This window comes from Aptenodytes forsteri, unplaced genomic scaffold (genome assembly GCF_000699145.1).
Source record: "Aptenodytes forsteri isolate BGI_AS27 unplaced genomic scaffold, ASM69914v1 Scaffold17, whole genome shotgun sequence".
NCBI lineage: Eukaryota > Metazoa > Chordata > Aves > Sphenisciformes > Spheniscidae > Aptenodytes > Aptenodytes forsteri.
The window spans coordinates 1,312,719-1,325,361 of NW_008795027.1; the positions used below are offsets into that span (position 1 = coordinate 1,312,719).

The 12,643-nt window shown below is 46.1% G+C and overlaps 1 protein-coding gene across 1 annotated transcript in view; it reads left to right on the plus strand.

Annotated features, from left to right (window-relative positions):
* Positions 1-12,643, plus strand: part of CRACR2B (calcium release activated channel regulator 2B) — a 47,622-nt gene that overhangs the window by 20,067 nt on the left and 14,912 nt on the right. Inside the window, exons 3-10 of the mRNA XM_009276016.2 lie at positions 1,153-1,264; positions 4,072-4,243; positions 6,450-6,596; positions 6,904-6,994; positions 7,131-7,223; positions 10,187-10,374; positions 11,068-11,139; positions 11,564-11,618. Coding sequence (XP_009274291.1) covers positions 1,153-1,264; positions 4,072-4,243; positions 6,450-6,596; positions 6,904-6,994; positions 7,131-7,223; positions 10,187-10,374; positions 11,068-11,139; positions 11,564-11,618 — 930 coding nt within the window. The remainder of the gene's footprint in view (positions 1-1,152; positions 1,265-4,071; positions 4,244-6,449; positions 6,597-6,903; positions 6,995-7,130; positions 7,224-10,186; positions 10,375-11,067; positions 11,140-11,563; positions 11,619-12,643) is intronic.

A 12,643-nucleotide genomic window follows, 5' to 3' on the forward strand; every position in this document is an offset into this window, starting at 1 on the left:
AACAAAACAACAACCCCCCCCCCCCAAACACAGTCAACAACGAAAACAATCCACCAACCTCTCAACAAAAAAAGCTGTATAACTTTTTTGTCTCAATCATAGCTAAAGCCTGATCTCAAAACCTCACTTTAGGCCTGAACTATAACTTTGCTCTAGAATAATGTGTTTTGCTGCTTTCTGTCAAAACCAGTATTTGTTAACAGAACCTCTATAGTTCTTTGTGAGTTTTGTTTTAATGGTTTATCAGAAAGGTTTCACATGGATTGTTTTTCTTCTGTCTAATCTCTCCCTCCATCTATAATTAACACTTTGCAGGTCCATGCTGGTTTAATTATTGGCTCACTTTGTTTTGGGTTGTGTGATGCCTAATTTTGTACAGTTACATTAATAAATATTTATTAAGCTTTTATCTAAAGCTGCATGTTTAACGGACAGTAGTGAGGTTTTAGTCTACACTTCTTGTTATTTGGAAGCTTGTTTGGGTGCCCCTTCACACGAGGTGCTCTACACATGTATTATGAAGGGAAATCTCTCTGCCCCTTGTCTGTGTTGTGTGAATAGTGATATGGTCCCAACAGGCAGAAGATGACAGAAGAAAGCTAACTCTCTGTTATGGACTGAATGTTTTGTTTATGATCTGCAAGGTTTCCTGCAAGAGCTGGGAACTGAATCCAGACACCCACAAGTCTGTCCTCCCCTCCCTCTTTGGCTAAAGAGATGGAGGTGGTACCTGATGTGCCCATACAGAGCTCTCTTGGGAGCAGCAGTGGTCACAGGAGGCTGGCAGCGCCCCATGGGGCAGCCACCTTTGGGCAGGGCTTGGGCAGGGGTGGAGGGAGGCAGGCAGTGAACTAGAGGCAGCGGTTCTGAAGTCAAGAGGGTTGAGCTCCCTCCAAACAAAATAACCCAAAGCTCCCTCTCTGCGGTCCTGGTTGAATCATCCAGTAATGGAAAGCATTGCCATATCAGTGGGTCCAAACATTTGTGTCATCACTCAGTTGTACTGGCAGGCTATCGCATCCCAGCCGAGATGCAGTGCTGAAAGGAAGGGCACATCGCTGTGGGCCAAAGCTGAGGACAGCAGGGACAGGAGCTAGTCACAGGGAAGACTTCAGTCATGTCTTAATTTTGTTCATTCTTTTGTCTCTGCAGCAGCTCCAAAGTGAACTCCCCCTAACCCTTGAACAGCTGGAGACTGTTTTTGACAGTTTGGAACAGAACAATAATGGATTCCTGACGCCTGTGGAGTTCAGCATGGGACTAGGTAAGGACTGCACAGAGGCAGAGGAAGGAAAAAGCCCACCTGTGACATGATGTTTTATGTTGGTAAGAAGGAAAGTTCAGTGGTTTTGCTGAAGCTGCTATGCAGGGCAATGCCCCCTGCTTATGTGAATATCATTGGAGAAGGTGTGTGTGCAATACTGCTATCCCCCTTCCTGAGGCTTTGTGTTGCCTTCTTCCACAACTGTTACCTGCTTACATGGTAGAGGCAGCTTCTGAACATCTCCTGCTGGAGATGGTACATACTGCAGCCTGTATCTGGCCATGTGATTGATCCACAGTTGTTCATCTGGATAAGGACCCTCGTTGGATGAGGGGACAGAAATATGCCTCTTGGCAACTGTGCCCAGCTGGTTTAATGCAGTGCTGTTCAAGGATATTAGTAGGAGTCCTGTTAGTAGGATAGCACACTGGCAAATGAACTTTTGTTTTCCTCTTGCTGTTGCCTTTTCCAAACCCTAGGAGAATGCTAATCCTATACCAGAGTCATCATCCAGCAGCACAAGCAGTGCAAGAGGTGTTAAGGAGGAGGACTGACCATGGCACTAATAACCTTGCTGTGGGTGCTTACTTGCCTTAGCTGGTTGTAAGCTCTCAGAAAATCTGCACCCTGTTAGCCCCTTCCTTGGACATGTAGGTGTGTTAATGGGATCAGGTCAAAGCAAGTGAACACAGGTGGTCTAGGATTTTCAGAAGTGATTGAGGAGGCTCTTGAGTTGTGGTGCCCTGATTGCTCAGACTATGGTTGCTTCATGGCTTTCTCACAACTTGGAGAAACTTGGGGTCTTTTCAGTGCCTCAATTTGAATGGCCAGAAACAGCCAACCCTGAAAGGAGAAGCTGTAAAAATTTCCTCGGAATAAACATGGAAAGCTGTGTCTTGGGCCAGCCTGTTCTGGGAATGTGTTAACCCGTTGAGTGCCTGCTGACTCTGCCTGTTTCTGCCTTGTGTCCCTGCCTGTGGGGGTGAAGCCTCGTTGGCTGGTTCTGCTCCCCTTGCCAGAAACAAGAGTCATCTCGGGAACATAGGCTTTCCTGCCCTGTGCTGTGTAGAAGGTGAATGGGTGCCATTTGGGCACCTTGGCATCCACAGTGCCCTCTGTGTTATGACTTGGTTATTCCCAAGTTTCATTGTTTGAGGCGTTTGTCACAGCCATAGCCATAGATGGACATCATGAGGGTACCTGCCTCAGTGCCATTGCTGGCAGAGGTAGGCAAGATTTCTCTTTGTGTCAGCCACCAGTTGTAAGGTACCACCCTGTGTTGGTAGCCTGGCTCCTTGCTCCAGTCTCGGCAAAACATTTCATTTCTGCATTTCTTTTCTTTATGGCTGCTCTTTGTGTCTGGCTTCATTGAAAATCCTTTTCAGACTTTGCCCCAACTCAAGAGTTTGGCCTGGCACATTGCTGTCTTCTGGAGCGTCCAGGGGGGAAATCAAGGGAAGCGGTTCAAGCTGCAATCAACTCTGCTTCTTGAGAGGGCTCCTTGCATGGCCTCTGAGAGGTTACAGGGTGCAGCTGCACAACTGACAGAAGAGAATATGTTTAAAATGTTAAATTTAAAGCAATCTGAGATCCTTCTAGGATGTCAAAACAATCTTCAAATCATTCTCTACCATTCTCATTTTCCCAGCTGTAAAAGAGAGATAATGAGAGATAATGACTCTTTCTTTAAAGCAGAGTGCCTAAATCTAAAAGTGCCTAATCTAAGCCCATCTCCTTAATTAACTGTCCAAGCCTCTGGTTTTAAGCTGAGTAGGGCCTATATCTCCACACTGCAAGCTTTTTTTTACAGCACATTTTAAGAGCGGGAGAGAAGCAGCTAGGTTCTGGACATACAGAGCTAAGAAGTGGTTAAGTGACTTGAGGTACAGAAATAGTGGATATTTTTCCCCTTAGAGCAGCTTCATGTTCTCATCTGAGCTCTGAACATCCTTGGCTCCTGGCCCTATAGTTGGGATGTCACTTCTGCCTTTTAAACCAAGCAGGTATGTTTTGGAAAGGAAGAGTAGCTGCTAATGGAGGTCTGACCTCTGTATACAGGATGGGGGCCTGTGTTTTGGATAGGATCACTTTATTTGTTTCTTTGAGAAGAATTTGTTCCCAGCACCAGTATTTGTCACATGCCTTGCATAGCATGAAGTTCTCATGGCATTAGTGTCTCAGCATGAAACAGGATCCAGATAGCTGGAAGCCGTCTGTACGTGGGATGGGGCAGGAGGGGGTGTTCAGAGGGTAAGTGCCTTTTGTTCAGACACTATACAATCCTAGCAAGAGGCAGGCCTTGTCCCATAGCACTTGAATCAGAACAGATGTAGCACATGAGAAGGAAAGGGTAATAAGCTCCTCCTCACTTTTTGTAAGCTGGGGAACTGAGGCAAGGTGCTATTCAGTGCCGGGCTTGCAGTCCCAGAGGGAGCTTGTTGGGATCATTAGCAACTGAACCCACAGCGCCGCTCCATGGGAGTGAAGTGACCTAATGCCGCATGCTTCACATGCTGAGAATCCAAGGCCATGGGTGGTAGATCATCTTCACGCAGATGTGAGCAGAGCCCTAACAGCCTGTTGTTGGGCTGGGAGCCAGTTTCAGTCCCAGCATTGCAGACTGGACACTGACATCACTCAGGATGTCAGAAAGGAGGCTCTTTACTGATGAGGAGCTGTATTCTATACCAGCAGCGTGCAGGCAGCTTCTTATGGAGCTCTGTCAGGCTGCCATTTAAATAGCAGCTTATTAAATGACATCTCATTTGACTTTCTTTATTATCGTTCTTCCCTTCTCCTTCCACCAGGAAAGTTAATAGGGATTGAATTTTGTCAAGGGGCTGGGAGAATGGATCGCTCCAGACACGAGGAGACCTTTGAGTCAGGCTGGTCGGATGACTTGGACCCGGCAGATGATGATGAAGAGAAACGATTCTGTTCTATGATGAAGCAACTCGGAGCAGCCCACATGTTTGAAGAGTAAGCAGGGGAGTTGCATGGCATTACTTCTATCCTGTTTTGATCTTGCAATACCAAAACTTCAAAGTACCAGCAAAGACCAAAGAGGTGAACTGAGCTGCTTGCTCTCTGAAGCACTGCTTGGGCTTTCTGTACTGCTGTCTTGGGTTTTCATATGTTTGGTAACAAATGCAGTGAAGTCTGGGTTTTCTCATCAGTTTACAATTGCTTTTAGTGCAGTACTTTTCATAAAGAGTTTCCCAAACTAGAGTTCATACCACAGCTGTAAAATTTAGCAGTTGGTGGCGTGGAAGCCCATCTGCACGCAGCAAATGAAAAGCATGTGAGGGTTAGACAAGGTAAGGAGGATGAGTGTGCTGTCTGTTCCAAAATGGTGGGTGACTGTTCACATATGTTCAGTCAATCTTAGTTCTAAGAGTCTCTGTGACAAGATCTGTGCTCAAGGGGCTGTTTGGGACTGTGCTGATCTTGAAGAGTGTGAAAGGCTAAACTGGGCAAAGGATGCTCACCTGAGCCTTGAAATTTGATATTAATGCCCTTGCATGTGGCCCCAGTAGAGTCTGCTGGCCCCAGTGTCATCCAGCCTTCTTTTTTAGGGCCTTCCCAAGTGAAGCATTATGCATAACTGGTTCTTACTGATGCACATCTGCTGGGGCTGGGGTGCCCAACAGCATCTGTGGCAGCCCTTTTTTTAAGGCATCGTAGTCCAACAGTGCTGCCAATTTGCAGGGAGCAGCCCAGGTAGGGGCAGGAGATGGACAGGATTGGAGACAGAAGCTAAGAGTGAAGGAGTTTGCTGCTTTCAGAGCTGCATCTGTTATGAAACAGATTTTTTTGTCTCACTTGCATTGTGATGTGAAGCACCTGCATGTTTCTTTTAATGCTAAACAACTTCTCCTGGCCTGAAAAATTCTGGAAAGCTGTTATGCCTCAAATAATGGAATGACTCTGTGAAAGGCCATATTGCTGTTCTGGAAAAATAGCCTCTGCTGTTTATAACTCTGCTTTGAGAAGCATCAAGTCTTAAAGTGGAATTATCCTGTGTTTTATTTTGACCACTTACTTGCAGTTTTATGCAATGAGTTCAGTCATGTCATGCTCTTCTGCCAAGCCAGCTGTTGTAAAGAAATAATATAAAGCAGAAGCTAATTGGGGTTGGAGCAGGAATCTGAACTATCTTCACTGGTTTTGCTAGAAAGAAATGGCTTTGTTTATTAATGGGACTCAATATGTTCTGTTACCTAAAACACAAAGTTTTGATGAAGTGCTAGTAACTTTTTCAACTTGGGACAGAAAAAGGAGGCTATCATGCAATGGTGGCAGGAGGAATCAAGGGCTTTTTGGTTGGTTTTTCATTTGTTTTTTTCACAAAGACTATTAAGGGAGACAAATACATAGACAAAGAAAAATATCTATTTGGATAATATCGTTAGGTATGATTATTCTGTACATTTCAAGGCAGTTCCTCCAAAGTACTTAATGGATTTTTAAAAAAATTAAAAATAATAATAAAAAGCTCTTCTCCAAAAAGAAGCATGAAGTGATATCTGCAGGCTTATAAGACTCTTTGGGAAAGAGTAAGTTTATAAGTGCTATGTTCAAGTTGCAATGAATTAAATGCTGGAACAGTGTAATCATTATTGCAGGTTCAGAAAAAGAAGACTTTGGGTTTCTAGGTCTTTCTCCATTATTATCCTGATGTGACACCTGGGCAATTTGCTTCTTTTGTTTGTGCCTCAGTTTCCAAACTTGTAAAATAAATAAATAACAAGGACAGTAGCATCCACCAGTACAGTCCTGGTACGAGAACACCACCTGTGTGATGTGTGCTAAAATCCCTGGGCTGTAACGGTTTGCTGCTTGACCATAGCTCACAGCAAATGTGCTGAATGTTCATCTCTCCAAGTCTTAGTTTAGACACCAAATGTATTATTGCTGAATACTTGAAAAATAATCATTCCAGGTTTGCTTCCTAGACTTTTCCGCTTTTAGATGACTTCCTTTATTTTAACCTTGCAGTAGGTCTCACTCCACATGCATGCTCTGTCACTGTCCAACTCCCATCTTTGCTATGATGGTGTAATGGAGGTCATCACAGGAGAAGGGCAGTTTGTCTGTCCTGAGTGCATGTTGGATTTGGAATAACAGTCCATAAGATGACACAGAAACTCATTTACTTTCCTTCCCTCTTGTATGCTTGCTCCAGTCCGCATGAGGTTCGGGAGCTCTGGGCTCGGCTACGAAAGGAGCGTCCGGAGCTCTTATCCAATTTTGAAGAGTTTCTGTTGCGTGTTTCATCATACATAAGGGAGGTGAATCACGAGAAGGAGTCTATGGAACAGGCATTGAAGCGGTAAGGAGAACATCATGGCCGTTTGCTGTCAGGAACCAGCTGATGCTTGGATGCTGCCTCAAATGCAAGGAGAGACTGGGTTACAGGACGCAGAGATTTTTCTTGCTGTAATAAAATTACTCTTTAACTTGATCTGATCCCCATGGGTTTGTTTTGCATCAGTGCCCACCCATAACATTTGGTCTGGTTAAAATCCCACTCAATGCTACACAGCTGTTAGTGGGAATGTGTTTCCACCCTCCCTCTCCTGTTTTCTTTCTGTATTCTCTTTCTCTCTCCTGACCTGTGTGCACCCTGCCTTTTGTAGGAAGGAGACAGACCACGACCGAGAAGTCAGGTGCCTTTATGAAGAAATGGAGCAACAGATCAAAGCAGAAAGGGAGAGGCTGATCTGCCAGGTACCTCATCTCTCTTGGCTGAAGTCAAACTTTCTCTGGTCTGAAGCAGAGGTGGTGGCTCTTCTGGCCAAGGAACAGCTCTTACCGTGCTGGGTGTTCTATCACAACACATAGCTGTGTATCTTTACCTCTGCAGGAAGCACTGAGACATGACAGGAGTAACCTGCTCCAGAAGGAACTGCGCAGCAAAGAGCAGGAGCTGGAGAAAATCCTCTACCGCCAGAAGAAGGTAACAGGACCCAAATCCTTCCTAAAGAAACACGTCCCCTTCTACTGTCTTTCTGCTAAGACCTTTTCTCACTGAGAATGGTTTTCATCTGCTGAGGGTTGGTACTAGCTAGTCTGGTACTAGCTAGTCTAGTTCTCTCCTGTCTCTGAAGATGTTGAAGTGGTTTGTCAAGTGATTGTCAACTGTAATGTCTTCCTGTGAATGTTTTCTCCACGCATTTTCTTATCTGCTTTGTTTTCTCTTGGCACAACCTTCCTATCAGTTGTACAATAATTATTTGGCAAGGAAGATGGGGTAAAAATTTGGAAGTTGTGAGTTTGGAGCCTTTTGTGGTGTGTAAGAAAGCTGTGTACGGGCATTAAAGAGCCAAATTTCCCTAGTTTATGTTTTCTGGCTGCTCCAGAATAACCCAGAGTGAACAGTTCTGTGACACTTAGAGCTGTACGTACTGTATATGTGCATTTCAGCACCTAATGACATACTGATTAATCTGTCACAGGAAAGATCAAAGCAGAAACTTTCCTTTAGCCTGCCATCCCTGGCATGGACATTTGTATGGGATGGTCCATTCTGGATATCTTTTTCCTTTTTGTCTGAAGAACTGAGACGTGACCCCCACAGAAACAAATCATGGGAGGTACCTGTAAGATGCTGGTGACTGGGAGTATCCAAGTTGGATACCTAGCTGTGATGTGGATGAAATGGTGCTTCTCTGAAATCATCAGCTCATTGTGCAGCAGCTGGAAAAGCCAGCAAAACTTAGGTGCCATCAGGAAGGATATTGAGAATAAGATAGAGGACGTCATTTTCCTGCTGTGCACACCCTTGATGTGCCTCAACTGGTGTGTGCAGTTCTGGTCTCCTCTAACTCCACTGTGTACTTCTTGAGTATGAAGTAATAATATGATATGATAAATGATTAATATGACTAATATGACTAATATGATTAAGGAAATGGAGCATCTGCCTTAGGAAGAGAAACTAGGAAAGCTTAGACTTGATTTTGGAGAGGAGGAGGCTGAGGGAAGATATAAGTGAGCTTTATGGACTCAGGAAGGTGGTGGATAAGGTCCACATAGAACTGTTATTCCCTAAATCCTGCAACAGCAGAGGTGAGGGACACTCAGTGAGACCAGTATGAATTTGATTTAGAAGAATGTAATTCTTTACACAGAGATTAGTGAACTTCTGGATGTTTTGCTGCAGGAGGCAGGCAGTATTAGCAGTTCAAAAACGGATTGGACAAACAAATAGACAACAGGCTTGTAAATGTTTATTAAAAGGAGGAATAGTCAGGGATGTGGCCTCTAACATTCCTAGTCCAGGGACCATAGATGCTGGGGGTGTATGAGGGGAATGGACCATAGTTAGATGTCCAGGCATGCTCTTCCTAGGTAGCATCTCCTCTTGCTATGGGTCAAGGCAGAGTACTGGGCTACATGGACACTTAGTCTTACTCGAATGGACATTTCCGGTGCTCTTAGCTTAGTACAAGCCTCCGAGTTATGTGGATAATGAGGTCCCCCTTGTGGTGTAGGACCGGTATTGTGATCGTGCTATTCTACGGTATCGCTTCCAAGTACAGACAACATAAACAGGAGAGTTGTGTGTGATAGAGATTCCTTAGGGAGGGACAGGTGCTTTACTTAAAGCCTGTCCCCTGGCTTATTGAAAGATCCAAAAGCTGTGGGCTGGGATTGCTGTTTCTTAGTCTCAACTCCACTGCTCAGCATATGTGGTCATGCTCAAATTTTTCCTGATGTCCAAAGGACTGGAAGTCTCCAGACAAAGCTGGGTGTGGCTTGTGCTTGTAACGTCAGCGGGGAGATGTGGGGTTTGTGTTTCAAGGAACCTAGGAAAGGTCAGCTCTGTTCACTCCTGCTCACGACTGTTGCACATGTGTGCTGGCAGAGAGCAGGGTAGCAAGGAAAAAGCACTTTATCTTGTGCCACAGTGTGCTGCTTTACTTGCCCTTTGAGAAGGGGAGAAGGTAGGCTGAGAGAAAAGGCAAGCTGAAGGTATAAATGTGGAGGCTGACTCTGCCACCTACTACGCTGGTCAGAACTGGTTCCTGGTGCTCCTCTCTGGTTGCAAGCATGGATTGTATAATTTTATTTGGGGGCTGTAAGTTCTCAGATGGGTACCACAGTTTCTGCATAGCACCAGCTTCAGCAGAGGGCCCTGGTTAGCTGGTATGGCTGGCTAGATACTGAAGTGTCAGTATGATCCTTCTTGCGATGCCCTACTTGTCATCTGAGATGGGCAGGTTTGCTGCATCTGTCTTTGACTCTTTCCCAGACTACACCAGCCATTTGTGAGGAATCACATCACTGGCTGAGTACATGACAGCAGGCTTTAAACTTCCCAAATCATGCCTGTTAGTTGTGCTGGAGTCTTGTGCTGCCTAGAGTGCAGCTGTGCCCCAGTGGCATTTAAACAACATCTCTAGCCCGAGGTCCTGTCTCCAACAGGAGACCACCCAATCACTTGACTTTCCAGGTGTAGTGTGAGATGCCCCTAGCACCTCAATATATCCCCCTTTCAGCTGCCATGGGCTCAGGAAGCCCCCAAACTAGAGGATGCATTTCAACAACTGTGCTTAATAAGTCCCGACAGACACACCCCTGCTTCCGCCCAAATTTTTCCAGTCCTCCTTTGACCCTCATTTGCACTCTGATTTCTACAATGCCTGATAGCAGCAAGCTCCTCACGCTGCCTGAAGCGCTTCCTCAGCTATGCATGACTAATTGCATTGCTTGCTCCCCTGTGCTGGCATGATGAGAAATAATTGCTTCCAGTTCACCTTCTCAGTGCCACTGGTGGTCCTGTACACCTAAGTTATGTTTACCTCCCTCCTGCCTCATTGTTTACATCTGCTTTTTCAGCCTGTTTTTACAGGCATGATTGTAGCACAAAACCCTTCCTCTCTGTGTTTAACCCCTCCTCCTCCTCTCCCATTGCAGCTGGAACATCAGCTACGGTCCCTGAACTCAGAGCAGCTGGAGACCCGCGTGCAGAATGAAAGGCTTCGGCACCTGAATGAAAACCTGCTGGAAGAGCTGGAGAAAAGCAAATGGGAGCTGGAGGCTGTGAAGGGGCAATTACAGAAGCTCCAGAAAGAGGATCAGCTTGAGCAAGAGCAGAAGGACAGGTGGGGATGGGGAGGGAAGGGGGTGTCAGGACAGGGACCCAGGCAGAGAAGGAAGGGTGGGCAAGTAGTTAAGAGTAAGGATCTCCAATTAGAAGCCTTGGTCTCATCAGAGGATTGCCTGTCTCTTCTTGAGGAAAAGAAGTAACATCCTAGGGGTCTTATGGGCCTAAACAGGGAGTGATACTGCTAGGTCCCACCTGCCTTTAGTGGGAAATGAGTATGTTAATTGATATTTGGCTAGAAAAGCACTGTAAAAAATACAGATGTTCCTCAGCCTAAAGGAGGCTTCTCCTCCATATATTTTCCAGTTCACCATCACCTCTATAAAGTTCCTACAGATCCTCTTCTAATCACTTGTGTTCCTGTTTCTGGGCTTAATCTAATAATACTTAGCTAAAACGTTGGGATGTTTCAGATCCAGATGGCAGCGAGCATCCTTCCCATCTCTAACAGCTGAGAAAACTGGAGTGTGAAAGGAGACAATGGGTTGCCTGTCCTCATGTTGGAGGAGAGTGGGAGAGCTGGGGTACAACCCAGCCATCCCAGCTTCTGCAGCAGTACTTCTTCCTCTGAATCCTCCTAGCATAGGGCAGGCCCTTATCTTTGAGAATACCATGAGTGCCCCTGAAAAAGGGATCTTTGTATTTCCTCTCCCATTGACTTATTTCCCCTTTTAAAATCCCCTTTGCCCAGGGATGTATTTAGAGTCTCCAAGAACATGCAGAAAGAGAAACAAAGCCTCCTTCGGCAGCTGGAGCTCCTCAGGTAAGAAAAAGGCTGGGGGGAAATGCTGAGCTCTTGTGCACGTAAGGGGCTGAGGTTTCAGCACTGTGCTCGTTTCTCCCACAGAAAGCTATGGGAGTGTATTCAAGCAGTGCTCAAACACTGCTTGTTTTTCTAGGTCCAGACAGAGTTGTGCAATCTGGCCAGCTCTGGCAGAGTACAGGCTGTGTTATTTCACCAAGTAATCCCTCCACTGAAGGAATTTAGTCTTTCCCGCTGGCTAAGGGGACCATGTGGAGCCCATTACCTGAGCTGGGATACATGGAAATCCCAACGTGTCTGGCAATAAATAACATCTCTATCTGTGTCCCAAGCTCCCTTTGTGTTCTAGCTTTCAAATGTTGGTCTTTACTCCATTTTTGATAAGTGATTCATAGTGTCTCTCCTGTGTCTTCCTTTGGAGCAGAGAGATGAACAAGAAACTTCGAGATGAGCGAGACGCTTTTGAAGCCAAGAAGCTGGTTAGTCTAAGAAAGAAAATCCTAATTCCCAGCCACCCTCCTTTCATCTGCTGCTGTTGCTGTCGCCACTCGGGGGCCTGTCACTTCCACGGGGGACAATGACCTGAGCGCGCAAGGCCTGGTGTGGTGCTTAATACAGACTTCACAGCACCTCTCTGCCTGTCCTGGAGACAAGCTCTGCTGGTTGCTGTTGCCAACTGCCTGGGTTTAACCCAAGGCGCATTAGCTTGTGATTGTCATGCAGCCCCGGGCAGGGTTGCAGTAGGTGCTGCCTGCTGTGCATGTGGGGTCTGTGCATTGTGACAGGCACTGGGCACATGCAAGGAGGGGAGTGAAGCTGGATGCATCCCTGGAGCTGGGTGGTGAGGAAGAAGATGGATTCCCAGATGCGCTGCCAGCTGACTAGGGGTGGAGGGGTATGGGAAGGTTTTGGAGTTTCTCTGACCCTTGAGTTTGTAGGAGATGTTTTCAGATGTTCTTCTGGGGCAGCTCTCCATTCCTGTGAACTCTTCTGGGGTGGAGGTGCAGTAGTGAGCCTTGTGTCAGAGGGCTAGGAGGAAGCAGGGGGCCTCTTTGATATCTGGAACAGTCAACTCCATTTCTGGCCTTTCCCAGTCTCCAAGATAAGTACGAATATGTGACCTATTTTTAATTCTTATTATTTTTTCATGAAAAAGCCTTGTGTTCCCAAATGTCACTGGCAAGGCTGCTCTGTGCTCTTCTTGGATCCATCCCTGCCACCATGTGTCTTTGCCTGCTCTGCCACCATGCCCCACTTGAAAATCTGGAAGTAGCTGCCTTGCAGTGAGGACAGGCAGTGGCAGGCTGAGAGAGACTTTCTGGCTGGTGTGTAAGGGAATGTGGAAGGAAGCACAGGGATCGTGCCCAGATAGGGGACGAGATGCCCTGCTGGGGAAGAGGTTGGAGTTCTCCAAGTGGAGCAGCAGTTGTGTAAAACAACTTCAGTAACTGTTTTGGATGGAGGTGAGGTGTGTGGCTTTGTGTGTGTGTTTCTGAGTGTGTGT